The sequence below is a fragment of the Anolis carolinensis genome, chromosome 3, assembly GCF_035594765.1.
Source record: "Anolis carolinensis isolate JA03-04 chromosome 3, rAnoCar3.1.pri, whole genome shotgun sequence".
Classification (NCBI taxonomy): Eukaryota; Metazoa; Chordata; class Lepidosauria; order Squamata; family Dactyloidae; genus Anolis; species Anolis carolinensis.
This window is the reverse complement of record NC_085843.1, coordinates 241,776,409-241,798,334: the sequence shown is the minus strand read 5'-3', so window position 1 is coordinate 241,798,334 and position 21,926 is coordinate 241,776,409. Positions and strand designations below refer to the sequence as shown.

At 42.5% G+C, this 21,926-nt stretch overlaps 1 protein-coding gene across 8 annotated transcripts in view; it reads left to right on the top strand.

The window, feature by feature from the left end:
* The first annotated feature begins 450 nt into the window (after positions 1 to 450).
* Positions 451 to 21,926, top strand: part of ephb1 (EPH receptor B1) — an 802,587-nt gene continuing 781,111 nt past the window's right edge. For 6 of the 8 annotated variants that reach the window (XM_062976501.1, XM_062976500.1, XM_062976498.1 and 3 more), the window contains exon 1: positions 461 to 892. In XM_062976501.1, coding sequence (XP_062832571.1) covers positions 820 to 892 — 73 coding nt within the window. In that variant the 5' untranslated portion in view covers positions 461 to 819. Of the gene's footprint in view, positions 893 to 21,926 lie in introns of all 8 variants that reach the window. The other 2 variants (XM_062976503.1, XM_062976502.1) reach the window with 2 other exon arrangements.

Here is a 21,926-nt window from a genome sequence, read left to right as displayed (position 1 = left end):
ACTTCCTAACAGCTGGCAAGCTGGCTGGGATTTCTGGGAGTTGAAGTACAAAACACCTGGAAGCTCCAAAAGTTGGGAACCACTTGTCTACACTGACCATATAATGCAGATTTAAACTGCAGTGTAGATCCAGGGATGGTGAAGAAGAAGCAGGAGTTGGTTTTGAACACACTGTTTTCTCTTGGAAAGCAGAGGCTCCCTTCGAGCTGGTGGCCACTAGGGGGCGCTCTTCCCCTTCCTTCTGGCTGCCTTTCCTCGCCCTGGTCCTTTCCGCGCGGTTGAAAGCAAAAGTTTCTCTCCAACTCACCCCGCCAGCGTTAAAGGCAGCACTCACTGCCGATTGGCCGGGGGATTTTGGGGGGTTTGAGTCGTTGATTGGCCAGGAGCTTCCGGGGGGTGGGCAGACTGTTGATAGTGCATGGGGGGCGGGGGAGGGAGGCCAGGAGGGAGGGGGGAGTACCCTCTTTCTCCTTCCTTCCCTCCCTTTCTCTCTCTCTCTCTCTCTCTCTCTCCCCCTCCCTCCATCCTCAGTGAGTGCCTGATCTGGTTCTCACTGAACACTTTACTACAGCTTGCAATGTGACACTCAAATATAGACCCTCGCTTTCACTCTCACACACACGCACGCACATACCTACACACCCACACACACGCACCAACACGGGGATCCATGCGGCGTGGAGTTCGGAAGGATATATGTTGACAAAGGAAGAAGCAAGGAAGAAAACGGGGCGGCTAGAAAGGAACTAAATCTGGTCCAGCAAGGAACTATTTTTATTATTGTTGTTATTTTTTTACGGCATCCTCTCCTGCATCGTCATGTTTGGGGCTCCCATGGCATTGGATTTTGTGGTGCTGTTCTGCCTGGCGTCTGCCATCGCGGCTGTGGAAGGTAAGGAACTAAGAAAGGGGCCACGGAGTGGGTGGATGGAGGGCCAAATTAAAAACTTGTGTGGTTGTTCACCAGGTTGCTCCGTTGGTGGTGGATGCTGGGTGGGAGGAATGGGAGGAAAGCGGTGCTACCTTCTTCCTGGGAAGCTGGGGCTTGAAGACAGGAGACTTTGGCCGAGGGATGCTTGGCAGGGACTGGCTGGAGAGGCACCTCCAAGGAGCCTTAGCCAAGATGCCATCCAGAGGGATTTCCACTTGGATGGGATGGGATCGGATGCCAGGCAGCGCAAGGCACAGGTCTGGGTCTGACGCAGGCATGGCTTGGCTGCTGAATAAGGAAGGACCCATCATCTCACCCCACTTTCGCCTTGTCTGGAAGCACAACAAACCTGGGTGACAAGCGACAACACACTCCCTGAACCCCCTCAATATATGTCAATGTTTGGGCACTTTAGTTGGTACGGTGGAGGGTTAGTAGGCAAGCAACGGATCACCCTACCGACTTGTAGAAAAGGAAGCCTGGCTTGTGGGTGTGTAGACCAGGTATGGGCAAACCCCAGGCCTGGGGGCCGGATGCGACCCCTTGGGCTCTTTTCTCAGGCCCTCCTCTCTCTCACCATCCTATCCCTCCTCCCTTCTCTCTTTCCTTCCTCCTTCCCTCCCTCTTCCTTCCTTCCTTCCCTTCCACCCTTTCATTCTTCCTTTCTTCCTTCCCTTTTGTCTTTCCTTCCTTCTCTTCCTTCCTTTCTTCTCTTTCCCCTTCCTCCTTTCCTCCTGGGGATGTTTAGCTGGGAGAAGAGAAGGTTGAGAGGGAACATAAGAACCTTGTTTCAAGACTGAGGAGCAGGAATGGGGTGGAAACTGACTTTCTTCTGCTCTAGAGACCAGGGCACAAGGGAGCCATGGGTTCAAATGGCAGGGAAAGAGAACTTCCTGGAATGTGAGTGGCATAGGCTGCCAGGGAGTGTGGTGGAGTCGTCTTCTCAGGAGGCTTTTCTGCAGAGGCTGTCTATTGGGAGTGCTTTGATTGTGCCAAGGGATGGCCCTTGGGTGTCTCTTCCAACTCTAAGATGGCATATCAGGGATAGGCAATGTGGGGTCTAATTGATACACTTTTTCTGTCCCGTCCACCATCTCATCCTCACCAAGGCCAACCCTTTTGGGATCCAGACATTTTCTATCTTTCCTTCACTTTCTGCTCCCGAAAGAGGAGGAAGGAGAGAGCTTCTCTCTTCTGCTGCTTCTCAGCTTTCTCCCCCGCCCCATCTCAAATGTACCCCCTTCCCTTCCCATACACCCCTCTTTTGTGTAAAGGGTGAGCCTCCAAGGGGAGAGGAATGAGCGTATTGGTATGTCGCGGAGATAAAGAAAGAGAGTGAAAGTGAAAAGTGAATGTGATAGGAAGATAACGCTCTCTTCCTCTCTGGGCATCCAGTCTTCCTGGCAGAGAGGGGACTTGGGGAGAACGCCCTCCTTCTTGGCCTGCCCACCTCACTCCGGCCAGCCATGAGGCCCCCAAGTGAGAAAGTTTGCCCATGCCTAGTATAGATGGATCCAAACCCGGTCCGCGCCCACCAGACCTTCCTGCTTCTCTCCTCATGAATGGAAAGTGGGTGGGTGGGGACTGCAATGGCTTCGAGCCTTCCAGGTGAGCTCTCCCCAGCGGATGGTCCTTTGGCACCCACCCACCCAGACATTATCAGAGCAGATTATTTATTTATCTATCTATCCATCATGTCTGAAGCAAAGTAAATAAAGAACAACTTCAGAAAACAGGGGAATTCTAGACATGAAGCAATCAGGGCCAGCTAACACCTCCCAACAAAGGATTCCCCCAGGCAGGAATCAGCCAGGCCTTGAAACTGCAAGTCATTTCTATGCTAATCAAGGTGATTTTATTTATTTATCATGTCAGAAGTGAACCGAGCATACAGCTGTAATGTATTTAAAAACACAAGCAAAGTTAAAAAAAACTTTGCATTATACTAAATGTCTTTTGACCAGTAGCTGGCCACTTGGAGTGCCTCTGGTGTTGCTGTAAGAAGGTTCTCCATTGTGCTAGTGGCAGGGCTCAGACTGCATTGTAATAGGGTGATCTGTGGTTTGCTCTTCTCCACACTCGCATGCCCTTTGTGGCCCCATTTCTTAAGGTTGGCTCTGCATCTCCTGGTGCCAGAGCGCAGTCTGTTCAGTGCCTTCCAAGTCGCTCAGTCTTCTGTGTGCCCAGGAGGGAATCTCTCATTCGGTTTCAGCCACTGATTGAGGTTCCAGGTTTTAGCCTGCCATTTTTGGACTCTCGCTTGCTGAGGTGCTCCTGCAAGTATCTCTGTAGAATCTTAGAAAACTATTTATTGATTTAAGGCATTGGCATGCTGGCTGCTATCCAAACAGGGGATGGGCAACCAGAAGCGATTTGAAGCATTGGAGCAGATAGATCTTTGGGATTGGAAAAGCAGCCCTTTCTCTTTTCAGTTCATCTTTTTTTTCTCCTGATCAGGTTTTGTGGGGAATCTTGGGTGGGAGGAACCTGTCACTTCCCACTTCCAATCTCGCTTAAATCCAGACTTCAACCCAGCTCCCAATAAGATTGAAGCCTGGATTCCATCTTCCTTCCCGAGATGCTTCTATTTCAAGGTGGAAAGCAATCCTGAAAGAAACTTTTGCAGCCACACAAAGCAAAAAAGGGAAGAGAGGTGGAGAATAATTTCTTTCCCCTCATCAAAGGTTGGGGGAAATTGGGTGAGGAAGCGAGAGAGGATCCCCGCAAACCACTTCCAGAATGTTCCAAAAGCATTCTCCTGATGTTTCACCCACAAAATCAAGACAGTAAATAAAGAACAACACTCTGCAAAAGGGAATTCCAGACATGCAGCAATCAGGGCCAGCTAACACCTCCCAACAAAGGATTCCCCCAGGTAGGAATCAGCCAGGCTTTGAAGCTGCAAAGGCTTTTCAGTGCTAATCAAGGTGATCAGTTACAACACTCACACTTGCCTCCAAGAGACAAGAGTGCTTTTTCCTATCCTGTACCTTCCACAGATATATAAACCTCCCTTCCCTAGTTTCCAATATACGTCACAACTTCTGAGGATGCCTGCCGTAGATGTGGATGAAAAATCAGGAGAGAATGCTTCTGGAACATGGCCATACAGCCCGGAAAACTCACCGCAACCCAGTGATTCCAGCCATGAAAGCCTTTGACAACACATTCAAAAGATGTTTCCCTGGCCAGAACACACTGAGACACCAAACTGGCCGCACTTCTTCTTGGATGCAACAGGGTAGCAGGAAACTTTTGTCACCTGTCAGTTGAAACCCTCCCCTTCTGAACCCCTTGGGACCATGTTATTCTAAGCACTAGGAGTATTTTCTTGAATAGCATTGTTAAAATCACAATCCCTCCTTTAATTTAGGGCCCTGGGATCCACCTTTCAATCTCTGCATGCGCTTTATCCGTACTGTAACGGAAGGATGCGATTAGCTGGGAAGAAAGCCTTTGTGATCTTGGCTTTTCCCTCCTCCTCCTTTTCCTTTTCAAAAAAGGTGATTTTGGTCCTGTGGTGCTGATCTCTTCCTAGCTGGGCTGGCTTCGCAGGGGCTCTTTCTATCAAATAAAATCGCTAGATGCAAGGGAGGAGCCCGACTATCTGCTGCCACAGCCCTCTGGGAGTTGCAGGAGTCTTTCCTGCTGACAATTAGAAAGCGGTTATGCCATGCTGTGGCTATAAGTCAAGCTTTGCAATTGAAACCTCTCTCTCTCGTTCTCTCTTGCTTCTGGGAGGAAAACAAGGGAACTGATGAGGGGTTTTACCAGCATGCATGTCCTTCTTTCTGTGTCACTGTGCTGAGAGTAAAGACTGTTCATTTATGTGGCTAGGACAGCAGCTTCTTCATTCGTGTAACTTCCCGCACGTCTGTTATTAACCTCTTGAATCCACTCGACTAGGAAAGTGAGAAAGCATATCTAAGATACAGCATATATCTAAGTCTGATTTATGTGGCTGGGATTTCATTTATTTTTATTCCATCTTGGTCACGTTCAAAATAATGCATTTTTAGAACTCCTAGATATTTAAGCCTTGACCAAGACCAAGACTATCAGCTTTTTAAGGGAATGCACAAAGACTGTCTGGGATTTCATATAAGAAACCCTCCTTAGAATTTTGCCCAGCTTGCCTTTGAAGTTTCGCTTTTGTATCTCCTGCTTTCCTTTTGTTTACTAAACACTTCAAACATTTAAAAGGTATTTTAAAGTATGTATTCATTTTCTGGTAACATTTCAAAAATATGTTCAGTGCATTCATACATTGAAATAGAAATAGTCTGTGTAAGCATCTATAGAAGACTTCCTTTAAAAAAAGAATAAGAACATATTTAGGAAACCATTGAAGCAACTTGTCGTTTAGGCCAAAATAACCCACCATTCACTTATACCGTTCCTCCACTGTGATACTTTAGTGTGCATAAAACTGCTCACGGTCTGGTAGTCTTGTTATCTGTGTGGAAAGCAGACATATGAATCAACCTGTACTTCAACACCAAATTATGAAGGATTACAGTTAATTCCTCCCTTCTCCAACCCCCTTCCCTCTTTTCTTTTAGTTCTAGAAATCTCCAAAGTCTAGATTTGAGATAACCTCAGGGCAAACAGCTTTGCTTAACCAGCTAATTCCTAGTAACCATTGTGGAAAATGCCTTAGATCTTGACAAAGTAAAGGGAAAAAACCCCATGACAATAGCTGGGAGTGGCAAGGCAGGGCTAGTTGTGCCGCATGGTTTCACAATGCCGGTATTTACTGCTTTGGAATAGGGTGGCTTTAGGATTGTGGCAGAAATTGGCACTCCATTGTAAGGATTCAAGGAGAGAAGCAAGAGAATGAATGAATAGAGTGCAAACTATATGGTATCACTTGGGGATGACTCTGATTGTGCTAGAAAGAGTGTCTGTTCATGTTTATAGACAACACAGGAGGAGAAAAGCATTGTACTAAATATTAAGTTATGAAGCCAAGCTGTAGTATCTTAATATGTCTAGGATCTGATCCATTCATATCATTGAAATGCTCATGAAGGAAAGGGAATGCCTGCCTTTTGGTTTGTTTACACGATGGGAAGTTTCAAATTGGTGATTTCAACCCAGCTGCTTTTTGTTTGTGCTCCCACTGTTAAAAGATATTGGCACTGCTTAACGCAATGGTAGGCAATCTGGCGTCCTGAAGATGTGGTTGTCAACTCCTACGACCCCCAGCCATTCCCTATGCTGGCAAATAGGAGCTCTAGCCCAAAATATCTGGAGGGCATCAGGATCCCAACTTTCTTGAACTTTGAAGCAGAACACGCCAGCTTCCTTCTGTCTTCAGTCTTTTCAGCTAACAGACTGATAATCTTCAAGCTTTACAAGACCTTGTTAAAATACACACATTATAGAACTACAGGAGTGTTTTGCACATGCATACAAAGTCCTTGAGTTCTTTACACCCAGTTTCTGTTCATCTGACGATGACTGGCAGTTGAAAAGTGTGAATGGGCTTGGCAGGAAAGGATGTTGTTACATATATGGTGAGAACGACTTGTAGCTTCTGAGTTTTGCACAGGATTATAGACTTTACTGGAGCTGTCAGTAGATGTTTGCTGTCAGCTGATTCAGTGCTGACAATTCTAATCCCTAACGCTAACAGAGATTTAATATCCAGTCCACCACCACCACTTCTAATGGCACTACGTTGATGTTGGCTAAAGGCTGGAGTTCTTCCTTACTGAAATTTTAAGGGAAAACTTGGAATTTTGTAACACCAGAAAGAATATGTAACATGAATTTATCTCTGCTTATTCAGTTAATTAAAATGGCCTAAATTCTATTACCAGTCCCGACTAGAGCAGACACCTATTGAAGCAATAGGATTTACCTATGCATTGACTCACTACGAAATAATTGTTTTAATGAGTTTACTTTAGTTGGGACTAACAAACAGGATTCCAACCAATATTTCTATTTCAACTTTCCATTGCAAAGTGACTTGTAGCAACCAGCTGGGACAAACTCTTCCTCCTCCTCATCCTCTTTTTATCATTCCTTTTCCCCACTTTGGAATTCAAGGTAGCTTATGACAGTTAAAACAAACATAGCTTAAAATCCACAAAGGTTAAAATGTAATTAAACAATTTTTTTTTACAATTCCTTAAAAACCTTAAAAGAAAGATAAGAAAAGCAGCAAACAGAAACTCCAGCACATTAGGAAAAGCCCTTTCTTCTTGAACAAACATTCTTCCAAGGCCAGCTAAATGGGAAAAAAGCATTACCTGCTGCAGAAAGATAGCAAGGAAGGTATCATTTTAATCTTTCTGGGAAAGGCATTCCAGACCTTAGAGCAGGGACTGAGGCCCCTTCCATGCAGCTGAATAAAATCTCACATTTTCTGAAATGGAATATATGGAAGTTGAGTAAATAACCCAGTTCAAAGCAGATATTGTGGATTTTTTTTTGCTTTGATATTCTGGGTAGTATGTCTGTGTGGAAGGGCCCTGAGAAGGCCCTCTCCTGTGTGTTTGCCACATGTAAATGTGAGGGTGGCGGGACTGAAATGAGGGCTTCCTCCCTGATCCTCAAAACACAGGCATGTTTATATGGGATAATATGTTCCTTCAGAAAACCTGGACCTGAGAGTTATTGTGCTTTATTACTCATAACCAGCATTTGTACTCCTTGTAGGCAGCTCCAGTTAACAATCTGGATGAGCTCTTTGGACCAGTTGCTTCTGAATGCTCTTCAGAGGACAGACCATGTACACTGCATTACAGTAATTTAAAGAAGGTATTATTAAGGCAAATGGCACTGTGGCCAGATCCAATGTTTTCAGGAATGGGCAAAGCTGGCACACAAGCTTTAACTTTGCAAATGCAGTACTGGCCTCTGCTTAAGTCTGAGCATCAAAGCCCAGTATTGAATCTAGATGTGGAACTGTGTCTTCAAGTGAAATGTAACACCATCTAGTACAGGCTGAATTTATATTCCCTGATCTGCCTTTCACCGGATCAGAATTTAACTTGATTAAAATTTAGTTTGTTCACCTTCCTCCAGTTCATTACAGAAGACAAGCACTTGATAACATTTTTCAAGAGAAGAGAAGATTCTTACTGGCACAAACTAACAGCCTAGCTAATTCTGCATTCTGCTTCCGCAGTAGCCAACCACATGGCAATGGGAAGACTCACAAGCAGGACCAGAATGTAACAGTAGCCTCCCTCTTCAAGTCCACCCATAATTGGTTCACAGAGGAATGCCATCTGTAGTCCTGAAGATGGTCCATAGCTACCATGTCTAATAGATATTAGAGTTGGGCCTAGATACTGTTTCATCAGTTTCTTTCGTAGTTTCGTACCGTTCCACCCATTCGGATGGCATGAAATGGCATAACCCCCTCTCTAACAGAAAGAGCAGTGAAACAAAAAAAGGTGGAAATGGTAGCTGCTTGGTCAACTGGCTCGATGCTCGTAGGCCTGACTTGCAGGACCTATGTGCATCGATTGCTTGGCTGTAGGCCCTGCCTGCCAGGCCTATGAGCATCAAGCGTTTGGCTGTAGGCCCTGCCAGCCAAGCTCCCGATGCTCGTAGGCCCAGCAGGCAAGGCCTACAGCCGAGCACTGGGCCTGCTCAGATGTTGGCCCTGACTGGCAGGGCCTACAGGCTCTGGCAGGCCCTAACGCTTTGCGCCCAAGGTCTGAAAATCTTAGTTTTTTTGGACTGTGCGAGGAAAAGCTCATTTGTATAGGTGCCCGTTTTGGAAGCAGACGGAAATGGGTCATATGAATGGGACAAATAGAAATGGGTAGCAATTCCATACAAATGCACAAGACTAATAGATATTACTAGCTTTATTCTCCATGCATTTGCCTCCTCTCTTAGCAAATCTATCCAGTGACTGTTTCCTTATCTTGTGGGAATAAGTCCCACCATTTAAGCAGGCACTGTGTGGAAAAGTATTTCCCATTATTTGTCCCAAATTTCCTATCATTCAGTTTCAGTGGATGATGCCAGGTTCCACTGGTGAAATTCCAGTTCTTAAAGGCATCAGGGAAATAGTTTGACGAGTTTCCTATGGCAAAACATTTTACCATCTGGGTGCCATGACAAAGAAGGCCCTTTCTTGTTGACAGGGGAATCTGAAGCTAGCCTTCACTCCACTGAAGAATACAATAAGTGGGTAGGTTTGTGTTATGCCTGAACACTTCTAAGCTAAATGACAATCACAATTGTGTAACACCAACAGTCCAGAACTCTGGTAACTGCAGGTTGCTAAGATACTTTCACTAACTCTGCCAAATCATTCACCAGAGAAGTTTCTGAATATGTAAAATATAATGTGTTTTTTTTTGTGTGTCTTGACATTTTAATTGTTTGATATCTTTCAGTGTTTCTGTTTGTAAATGTTTTTTTTTTTTTGCATTTTAAAAAGCGAAACATTTCATTTGAAGCAACACAGGAGCTTTATGATGCATGAACTGCCAAAATCTATCTATACCTCAAGCTGGTTGCAAGCATCAAATAATGTCTGTATAAAACCAGTTTAAAAAGCCAACTTTATTAGGTCATTTGGACATGTGTCCTTCTTTAAAAGAGATGATCCTAGTTTAAAGTTTCCAACTCTAATTCCTATCCAGCATTTCTTTGAAAAACTCCAGAAGAGAGGAGAGCATTGTTTCCTTATGTATCTTGTTCTGTGGAATCCCATTTTTCCAAACCATATGGGCTGATGTTCCAGTCCAGGCTTGTAAATCATCCTCACACACTGGCTATAATGTGTCTGCTATATTCTGCCAAGAACTGAACAGTTAGACCCAGAGGGTGACAAAAGTGCCTACCCTTGGAGAATATTGTACCATATTGGTCTAAATTACTGAGATTACTGAGTAATCACTGCAGGATATGCTGACAGTGATTTAAACTTCTACAGGAATGAGGATTGACTGAATGTACTGATTTTATTTTATTTTATTGTCTTGGTCCTATTGGAGATGCCAAAATCAAAATGTAACTTATCTAAATTGGAGAACCAGCATTCTGGAGTAGATATTGGGATCTTCTGAGGCCTTTGAATGATTAGGACTGAATGTGATGGCTTTCAGTAAGTGTTGTCCTTGTGGGAGGAAGAGTTAATGGTTACTGACCAGATGAAATGATTGATGGGGAATTCAGCAGTTTGTTTTTCCCCAATTGTTCTTTGAATATATGCTTGAAGCCCTAAAAAAATTGCCTCAAACTCAGATTAAAGTTTTCTATGGAATATTCTCTGGGATACCAAACGTGTGGGTGTTTACTATACAAGTGGTTATACTCTTTTCAAAGCATAACTTTATGACTTTGTCTTTGAAGAGTTAATGTGGTTAAGGGTAATGGATACTTGCATATTGCCAAATACCCTGAAGATCCAGTCTGATCTTAGAAGCTAAGTAGGGTCAGCTCTAGTAAATACCTGGATTGGTGACAGCCAATGAGTACTGAGTTCTGTAGGCTATATTTCAGAGGAAGGAACTGGCAAGACAACAACTATTCATTGTTGCCAAAATTTTGAGTGGCTACACTTTTGTGTGTGTACATTCACAGTTCAGAAAAACCATTAAAACTTTGCAGTACATTGTAGTTATTTCTTTTAACATTTTGTCGTGTCACTTTGTTTTGTATCACTTTGAGTTTTGACTCACGCTTTCTGAAATGAGTTTATTAATAGTTGTGGTCTAAATTATGCAAGGCTGATTCAAGTAAATGAAGTTATACTATAACAAATAGCCTTCTTGACTCCAGTAGTACTAGTTTTGTCAATTACTGCTCACCAACACGAGTGAAGCTTATCCATGCCTTTCCTAGGAGGATGTGGTGTTCTTGACATGTGGAGGTTCTTCAAACGTCATTGCATTTCTAATAATGGTAACTGAGGCTATAAGCAGTGGGCTTAGGTTCAATGCTTAGTAGGAAATGTTAGGTTTCTGACCTACTTGGTGACATTATAAACCTCACTTCGAGGTCACCTAGACAAGACAAATATGTGGAACACATCCAGATGGGTGACAATATATTTTTCTTCACTATCCTGATAACATTTACTAAGAACTAAGCATTATTGAAGACACTCAGATTTGCTTCTGAATAAATGAACATGAAGCTTAGATGTCCATGTGATATAAATGTGGGACTTATGTGTGTCTTAATGCAGGAAGAATTCCTCTTTAAAAGTACAGATTCTAGTCAGCGCTATATAGTTCAGCTACTGAAAGAGATACTGATAGCGAGGGCAAGAAAGATTCCCAAGGGGGCAGTCTTTCCATAGCTTTTCCGAGGGAATCTTCTTATAGTTCTTTCTCAGTGTCATTCCCCTTCCCTCTCCACCCCAAAGATGGATGATGTGGGCACTGAGAAAGGAGGGCTTGCCACATAACTTCTAATTTGCGGTAAGACTGAAGAGACGAGAAGTGGAAACTTAGGGCTTCCTTGCTGAAGAATTCATTCAAAATAAGTTTTTCTTTAAAGAACAAAGTTTTCCCCAGGGATTCCCTCTGCCATATAGTAAAACTCGAGGGTTCCAGCCAGTTGCTGGTTTTATTTGATCATTTGCAGAAATAGCAAGTAAAGTCCTTATTCACCTATTTCTGTTGACCCAAGGACCCTAACAACCCCATACTCCCTTAACCGCAGGATGGAAAATAAAGGAACATGCATGGGGTCTTTTTACATTGTATGGTTACAGCACTATGATACCATCTTAACTGACACAGGGATTTGTATTTCAGGGAAAGGTTTTTGGATTTCAGAGAGCTCTAGTGCCTCACGAAACTCCTAGTACTTTGCAGCATGCAGCCATGGCAGTTAAAGTGGAATTAGTGCTATAACTAAAAGGGCCCCTGGTTTCAAGTATTTTCTGTTTTACTTTCTCCTTGCACTAGGCAAGATGTGAGTGCCCATATTTGCCTATGTATCCTTTCTTCTTGCTTTCCTGTTGGCAACAGATTTGGCAAACAAGCAGCTAAATCAAGTTTGGTATGAGTTGGAGGAGGGAAGTACAAGCTGTTTGCTGTTGTCACGGAGGAATAATTTTGGGAGTGAATCAGATCCCACATGTCATAGTATTGTGGCAGAATGCTGAGACAGCATGTCCAATGATCAGCAATTCTAGGAATTCTGATAATCATATAATTCACCCACCACCAAACAGATATTGTTGGCCTGAAGCTCCCATTATTGAATCAGAATTGGATGGAACTCTATAAATCATTTAGTCCAACCCCCTTCTCAGTACAAGATCTTCAGCTAGAACAGTGGTTCTCAACCTGTGGGTCCCCAGGTGTTTTGGTCTACAACTCCGAGAAATCCCAGCCAGTTTACCAGCTGTTAGGATTTCTGGGAGTTGAAGGCCAAAACATCTAGAGTCCCACAGGTTGAGAACCACTGAGCTAGAACATTCTTTGCAGGTAGATTCCAGCTCTTTTTGAAGATGCCACCCCCCCCCCTAGACAATTGGTCCCACTGCCAAATTGCTCTCACTGCCCCAAGGTTCTTAGAATATATGCAAGGCCATATGATTTTCACTCTTACTATTATAAGTAGGGATACAAGCAGTGACCCTCTTTCCCAGTCCCACCTGAAGATGCTAAGGGATGAACTAGTTACTCCCTGTGTGTAGTGCACTCTACCATTGAGCTACAGCCTTTCCTTGACTCATACATTTCCAGGAATCTCTTCAAATGCTTACAACAAAGGAGATTTTGCAGCTGCCCTCAGTGTCTTATTCCATTTCTAAACTGCTTTCATAATTAAAATCCAACCACACAAATGGTACCAGTGTTATGCAATGCACATCACCACCAGGATTTCCAGAGAGCTTCAGTTTATAGGAACTGCAGGTTATTGTTTCGAGGAGCCAGTGTACCCTTTTGCTGAGTAGCTTTGGAAATAGGAAGATGGGGTCAGGGGGGAGTTCAGATGAATGTGTTCTCAATAAGCACCTGTGCTTTCCCTTTATAGTGAGAAGAAATAGTAGAGTAGCTGAACAGGAGTGAAATCGTTGGACTGGCTTGGCTGCCATTGTTTTTGGAGAGGCTGATGTTCCTAAATAGTGCTTTTGTAGAGTTTAAAGGCACTTAAGATTATGGGAGAATTCTGTGTTCTTATAAACATTACTGCGGCATTTCGTAAACTTTAGCTACATAGGACACAGTTGGTTTCCCCCTTAGATTAAAATGAGAGATACTTTTAATTCTTTGTTTTTGTTTTTAATATTGAAAAAATGAATATGAAACACAATTTATGCAACTTCTTACACCAGGAACACACACACACACACATACACACAGCATTTTACAAACTTTCTGAATGATAGGTGGACATCACCCTTGCATGTATATTATAGTTCAGTGACAATGGATCTTTCATTGCCTTTTGTCCAATTTGACAAGACTCCACGGTAGGGTCAAATCCTCATTCTTCGCAATAGTGACATTATCTCAACTTCTGTAAATGACAACCTTTGACCAAGAAGAAATGAGCTTGTGTTAGAGAACGAATCATATCTCAGATCCAGAAAGGTGACTAAGGAGAATTAATAATTTGGGGATAGGAAGGGGAGGTCTTCCATCTGAAGAAGTTGGGTACTACAGGGGAACCATGGGTGATAGAGAACCCTATTGTTTCAATGGTATGAGCAACAGAGGTTTTGAGAAGAGGTCATAAAGTGTATAGGTGTCCTCAGTGAATAACTGAAACCATATATATATTTCTTTGGATACAGGGATTGTACTGTATATATTAATTGCACCATGATTCTACTTTAACTGCCATGGTTTAGAGAATGGTTGTTATTAGCTCTATGGCGTCACCAAGCTATAAATTACAATAGGATGTCTCCATGGAAGTTAAAATAGAGTCAGCGTGCTACAGTTACATGCTGTGAAAGGTCCTCATCATCAGTAGAGGATGACTTTTGGTAATACTATATGTGGGATGGGTGCAGAGGCAATTCCCGCACCCCAGAAAAAAACCCTCTCTGGGTGACATTTATTGACATTCTGCCATCTAACTACTAACCAGGGCACAACTAAATTTATAAGAACTGAAATGAGAAAAATGCTCTAGAAGGGACATTCCTCATTTGTCAGCAAATTGTGGTATTATGGTTTGGAGAAGGGGGCCTTCAGAGCTATAAAATGGCTTTGGGGATGTATCTAGCAAAGTTCTGAAGAAAAAATTGGTACCAGAGTGGAAAGGTTTTTTTTTTGTTCTGCTATTATTTTGTTTATTCCTGCATGATAGGGCACTGGACTGGATAGTCATTGTGGTCTCTTCCACTCTATGATCCTATATTTCTATACTGCGAAGGAGCAACTACAAAGTACCCCATATCACTTGGTCTAACGGTGGCCGTGTCACAAGCACTCAGTTAATTGGACTTCTTGTTCTGTCCACAAAGATTGTAGTATCTTTAGACAAACAGAGAAGGAAACACCATGCAGATGTCAAATGGAGAATTAATTTAGTAGCTAGAAGTATTCAATATGGCTTGATGGTAGCTTGTCTTCAGGAAAAGAGTCATTTTCTGTACTTTTCACTAAACTTTGCAATTACAAGCCAATATTCTGGGTGCATCTACACTGTAGAATAAATGCAGTTTGACACCATTTTCGAGGCCATATCTCAATGCTATAAAATCCTGGGAGTTGTACTTTTGTGGAAGCATCAGCATCAGAGAATGCTAAAGGCCCTGTGAAACTACAACCAAGATGATTCCAAGGCATTGAGCAATCACAGTTAAAGGATTGTCAAACAATGTAGATGCCTTCTCAGAAAGAGAAGGAGGGGTATAGATAATCCTTTGTCCCACTGGGCTCTATAGCTTTCTTTAGGTCTTAACTCTTATAAATACAGAGATGGTAACAGTAGCACTAAGCAACCTCTGGCAGGTGGTGTGACCTAGGTTTTCAGTGGTTTTCTAATATTCAGCTCTTGATTCCAGAGCTTATGCATTGAATATAGCATCATTCTCAAGTACAGTAGAGTTCCGGTTATCTGACATAAAAGGGAGGGCCAAATATCGGATAGCCGAAACTGTTGGATAATAGGGAGGCTCTATTATCCAAGCCTCTCCATGCTCCAAGATGGGTGCCTGACAGGGAGAGAAGAGACTTTTCCCTCTCCAAGCACCGGCTTCAAGAGCTCCGTTGCTGCCTAGAAAAATACTGTTTCTCTAGGCAGCAAGGCTCCAAGCCGGGGGCTTGGCAAGGAGGCAAGGGCCTTTTCTCTTCCCAAGCACCAGGCTCCCTCCATTGCTGCTTGGGGAGAGAAAAGTCCTCCTCCCTCTTTTTCACCCTCTCTCTAGCTCCCTCTGGCTCAGCAGCATTCCCTTCCTTGGGCTGCCCCAGGAGGATGCGAAGGAGGAGGTGGCAGAGGAGGGGGAGGCAGACGCAGCCTTTCCTTGCGTGTCTCTTTCAATCCCATCGTCTTCATCATCTTCCTTCCTTCTCCCCTTCTGCTGCCGGGGATTAATCCATGGAAGGGATGGAGACAGAAGATGGAACCATAGAGCCCCTCATTCACTCCCTTCCCCCACTTTTTGTGCACACACACTCACTCACAGCCATGAGGGTGACGGAGGTGGCTTCCTCCCATGCCTCCTCGCAGCTCTGTGCCCTCTTCCGCATGGAGCCCGCCCCACCGTCCGCTGCCTCAGAGCAGCTGGTGGGAGCCTCCGACCCCCTCAAAGTTGAGGGAAAGACGCGAGGGGGAAAAAAACATCTATGGAGTTCTCCTTCGGATCCTGCCTCCGGAGAGAGAAATTTCAAAAGTTGCTCCTCCAGTACATGGTGTGCATTCTGTTATAACAATACAGGCAGCCCCCGGCGCCTTGGATAATACGGAGTGTCAGTTAACCGGAAGTTGGATAACCAGAACTCTACTGTATTGCAAAGATGTGAAGCATTCATATAGCAAGTAGTTTCCCAAATCTGCTAAATCCACAGCTGGGATGTTTAGAGCTGTTTGACATTGGACTATGTTGCTTCAGAGTGTGGTGGAATCTCCTTCTCTGCTATATTTGGCAGTTAAAGTGGTGCCAAACTGCTATAATCCTTCAGTGTGGATATACCTTCATATGTTGACCTACACAACTGTTTAGAAAGGTTCAGTCCAGCTCATGCCTGGGAGTAAAACCACTTTAGATCAAATACCTTGTTTTATGTTCAAACTTATAATTGTCTTTCCTGCTCAATAACTTTATCAAGGCTTCTTAACACAGTATCTGATCAGCACGTCTTCTGAACACAGCTAGATGCTTTAACAGTTTCTCTTTGTTAAATTGTTAGGCATGCGGCAATTCTTCATGCTCCACGTGAAACAGTTGTACCCACCTTCACTCAGCCCCAGCTGAGTCCTTTGTTGAGCATCCAGCTTCATGGGGACTTTAAATTAGTTCCAGAAGGTTCTTCATGCCTGCCTGCACTACATAGCCCTTGTTAGGATCCTGAGAACTTTAATCGTAACCTCCCCAAACCTGACAAGGGAAAGTGTTATTATTTCTAGTCTATTGAAGAAATTACTTTGATAATAAAGTAATATCCTGGGAGAGATTTCTAACTGAAAGGGAAATTCTGGCTGAAGTATGTGTGAGGTATGATATAGCAATTTATTCCATTTAATTTGATTTGAAGTCAAAATGAGACTCTTCCTCCTAGGCCCTATAAAGAAAACACCATTTTATGATCCTTACTTGATTCTTTTAAAAAATCCTTTTCAGACTCAGTCAGGTCATTTTCTTACTTACTCAGTAGATTCAGTGAAAGCTCTAGCAGGCTGATTTATAAAACTCTGTGCTTTGCACATTCTTTTCTGTGTGCGCTAAATTCGATTCACTGTGGTATCCCTACCACAGACAAAAGTGCATTGTCTCTGTTTCTGTTTTCTGGTACCATTACCAGTTGGTGAGACGGTAGTTTCCCCCCCTGAATGGTGCCATTATAGCTTAATTCATAGAACTGTATGCTTGAATGTACCACCCACCTCCACAAAATCCTGTTACAAATAAGCAAGTAACAATATGTCAAGGAAAACATTTCCAAAATAGTGCATTTCATCTTTTGCTATATTCTCTGTATTTGGTCTGTTTTTTAAATGGGCTTGCTTTTGACTACTTTTAATTCTATCAGTAGTTTTATCCTATACTAGCTTGGGTACCCAGTGCTGCCCAGGTTATTTGGAAATATCAATTTTTAATTGTACAAAATTGTGCTCTCTGGATGTAGGTGAACTATAACTTCCCCAAATCAAAGTGAATTTTCCCCAAAGATCTCCAGTATTTTTTGCTGGTCATGGGGGCTCTGTTTGCCAAGTTTGATTCAATTCTATCTCTGGTGGAGTTCAGAGCGCTCATTGATTGCAGGGGACTATAAATCCCAGTACCTATGACTCCAAAATGTCCAGCCCAATTCCCCTCAGAACATACCAGTATTCAAATTTGGGCATATTGGGTATTCATTCTACGTTTGGTCCAGATCCATCATTGTTTGGGTTCATAGTGTGCTCTGGATGTGGGTGAACTACTTCTATAAATCCCTCTAAAGACCGCTAGTATTTTTTGCTGGTCATGGGAGTTCTTTGTGCCAAGTTAAGTTAGTTCCAGGTCTATTGTTGGTGGAGTTCAGAGTGCTCTTAAACTGCAGGTGAACTGTACATCCCAGTGCCTACAACTCATATAAATCATAGTGAATTCTCCCCAAATTTCTCTAGTATGTATGTACAGTTGCTGTTTGCTGTGTGCCATAGAAAAGAATAGGAAAGGGTTATGAGAGAGGCAGTGGGTGGAGTCATGCAAATTCCACACCAATGGAGAGAGTAAGGAACACTGGAATGTCTGTGGTGGAAGAAAAACTGAAAATCGAGGATGAAATTGTCCCCAAATGAAAGCCTTCACTTGGGTGGTGGGTAGTATGGTATTTGTGGAGGACATTGGCAGGGCTCTTGAACATGTTCATGGTGCTCACTATAACTTGCAATGTCATAGGAGGGACATTGGTTTCTCCTCATAGGTGCAAGCTATATCTGTTTGTGGAGGCAGGAGCTTGTCTGTGTACGTGGACACCCCAGCCACGCGCACACACACACACACACACACACACACACACACACACACACACACACATATTTTCACTTTTATTATGTGTAAGTATAGATAGTCATGTATAATCCGACCTCATGTATAAATCAATAGCACACCTAGCTAAAATTATGGATTTTGATATGACCAATGGATAAGTTGAGGGTCATTCTGTGGAAAAGGGAAGCACTTATACCTTCTCAGGAGCTAGCCACCCCTGGCACCATGAGCACCATAATAGGCAACTGTGGAAGACAAGGGGATGCATGAACCCCCTTAGGACTCCTTACAAGGCTGCACCCCGTGGCAAAACTGAAGTGGCATACTCTGCCAAATTTGGATTGCCTGCTGAGGTTGTAAGAAAAGCATTGCCAAAATCCTGTATGACGGTTATGTATTCTCTTTGTGACTGGACATCCATTCATGGGAATTAAAATTGGGTCATTTAAAAACCTTCATATCTACTAGAGGCTATAACGGGAAACCTGGCATAGTGTCCAATACACATTATGCACCAACGTACCACTCTAGCCACTTTTTTTTCATGTCAGGAGCGACTTGAGAAACTGCAAGTCGCTTCTGGTTTGAGAGAATTGGCCGTCTGTAAGGATGTTGCCCAGAAGACGCCCAGATGTTTTGATGTTTTATTATTCTTGTGGGAAGCTTCTCTCATGTCTCCGCATAGGGAGCTGGAGCTGACAGAGGGAGCTCATCTGCTCTCTACCCAGATTCAACCTTCTAGTCAGCAACCCAACCTTCAGGTTAGCAGTCCTGCCGGCACAAGGATTTAACCCATTGTGCCACCGGTGGCTCCACTCTAGCCACTGTTCTGATATGCATTTTTGCAGTTCACAAATGACTTTCAGTGCCTCGGTTACTTAGCTAATTAGACGTGAAGTTATGTTTCCAGTTCCTATATGTAAACTACACAAGAGTTCATTATGTATAAGGAGACTCTTATTAACTTACCTTTGAACCATAACACCTCCAGATTTTTGAGGAGAGGGTACCAGGGTTAGTGTGGGTATTTTCCCGGCCGCTTTTAAAATTGCTTAACTTCTCTGCTCCAGTGGTCATAAAAAGGTGACAAGGATATTTTTTATGATGGCTCTTATTTCATTAGAATGAAACATTCTTCATTTTTATTTTTTTAACATCAGCAAAGACTGCATCTGCACAATGTCAAGCCTTAATGAAATAAAGCAGGTTATAACATAAAAACTTAGAGTAACTTCAATGAGGCAATTGAGATGGTTTCCATCACAGTTATAGGCCTAACATGAAGGGGAAAGAGCTATTAAATTGCAGACATTCTCTGCCAGCTGTCAGGCACCTCCTGATATTCTAATACCCCAATTTCTTGTAAATTTCAGTAGGACATGGATATGTTCATTTTGACACATGTTTCTCAGCATTTAATTATGGAGACATCCAAGTATAAGCCTGAGGATTCCCTATAGTTCTCTTAGCAAGACCCTTTTGAGTTTTGCTCTAGATATATTTCCTTTCATGATGTGTTACAACCAATGGTGATCAGCCCTGTTTATAGTAATTCCACCAAGTCAGTAACATACCAAGTGATCTCCAATGGCTTTGAAGAACATCTGGGGAGATCTCAAATGGCATATTTTAGGTGATGCACCCAGGGTTGAAGAAATAGCAGAGCTGCTATCTTCAGCAATCCCTTATCTACCACACACATACACACACAGAACTGTTGTGCATCAAGCCCAATTTATTTATATTTCAATTACTAGCCTAACCCTATTATGTATTTGGAGAGGGAGGGGCATTTCTGTTGTATGCCTGGAATTTAGTTTATGACAAGATTTCATTTGAGTAAGTGGGGAAGAAAGAAGAGAAAGAAAAGGCAAGGTTATTGCATCTGGTATTTCAGTATGTGGCACAAAAAAACATGCGGACGGAATGGTGCTTTGTTTATGTTCTGCTGTTAAGGACGAATGATACAAAGGGACTTTTTCAAGGCTACGGGCAATGGTAATGACTCACATTGTATATAGTGTTATTAAATACTGCAAATCTAAAAGCGATTTTTTGCTCTGACATTCATTGAAAAGAAGACCCAGTTCTGATGCGAGGATAACCGGCCGGGCTTCTGGCGAGGAAAGAGGGAGCAGTGGGACAAATCTGTTGCCCTGCACCAGCTCCCTCTTGCAATGCTTTCCCCATCACATGGGGAAAGTGTCGCCCTTGCGAGGAGACCTAGATTTAAGGCAGGGGTTAAGAAAACACCCTTCGTGGGATCCTTTCCCTTCTAGCAGCTGTTTCCCTCCTCACACTCCACATGTAGCCTAAAAAAAACTGAAAGCAGCCACTTTTTGGCAGCCACTGTTCTGTTGCAGCAGAAAAAAACATGGTTGTGAAGCCCTTGTCGTTATGGGTGTCCGGATAAGCCGAATAAGCCAAAGACTGTTTTTTAAAGCAGATCTGGGCACAACCCTAATGGCTGTACCCTGTGTCAGTGAGTGTGGACACAGCTGAAGGGAATAACATCAAACACACAGACTCCTGCAGGTCTTCTGGGAATTTGCTTTGTAATTGGCCTTCTTAGCCCTGTTGCAAGTCAAGGTCCCACTTCTTCTGTAACAAGTTTGAGGTCTGACAATACTATTTCTGAAGAAGATTTCCTAGATGATTTCCAGCTAATATTTTTCAATTTTGTCCCATAGCTAACACTTGAAATGTTGTACATATATGAGGTTAGTTGTACATATGAAAGAGGGGTGAAGTATGAAAAATAGAACTGAAGTTCATTGGCATAGATAAACTGCTTCTGGAAGAAGGTGGAAATTTGTGGAATAACTATTGTAAAGAACCAGGGGCATTCAAAATATATATAAATATAAAAGATGTAAATAACGTTTGATGCTATATTCGGCATATTTTGTGAAGAGAAAATAATTGAAATAAAGAATTGCCAGATATTTTGCATGTGTCTGATGGAGAGAAAATGGCAAGACACTGCAGAAGCAAAATGAAAACTAGGAACTCAAATGTTGGTGGATAATCTGAAGATAAAATAAATGAAAGTGGAAAGCTCTAAAGCTTTCTTGCATACTATAGGTACAACAGAAAATGAATTTTATTAGAAGGGATATATCTACACTGATAAGATAGTAAAGGAGACAGACAGCTAAGAAGACCAAGGTTGTTTTTGATTTTTAATGATGTCTCATCACTTCAAAACATTCATGGGAGAATATGCCATAGAAGATAAAAGATATGTAAACTGAAATTAGTATAATAAATAATATTTAGTGGTGAAAGTTTATTTTTTAAAATGCTTAGAAAAATAAAAGCTAAACAATTTTTAGGAGAAAAATTAGTATCAGAGTAAGAATAGTTTAAAAAAGATTAAAGTATTTGGCTCAGACCGAGTTATAGCTATGTACTATATTTCAGAAAGTATCTGTTAAGCCATTAACTGTAGTAAAGAATGACTGCTTGTATACTGGGAACATCACCAAAATCCTGGAAGGAAGCCAAGATTCTGTATAATCAAACCAAATGAGAATCCATCAAGAATTTATTTTTCGGGCTTCTATCACTACTGACTAATTATGAGAAAATATTTATTATTCAGTTACTTTTGTCTTGTGTTTTGACAACAAACACAATTCCTAATTACATAAAAAAGGAAACTAAGCAGGTTTTCATCGTAGTGAAAACTAAATGACAGTAATTTGGAAAAGTATAAGTCTTATGAGTTATGTGCAATATAAAATTGCTAACAATATACCGTTATGCTGAAAATGCATTTGACAATGTAGACTAGCCTTTGCTGTGTGAGAGGCGACACTTTTAATTTTGATAAAAGCCATTGTATATAAAATCTATATACAATCAGGTTGAAGCAAGATGAATGATAATTCTTTTATGTGGCCA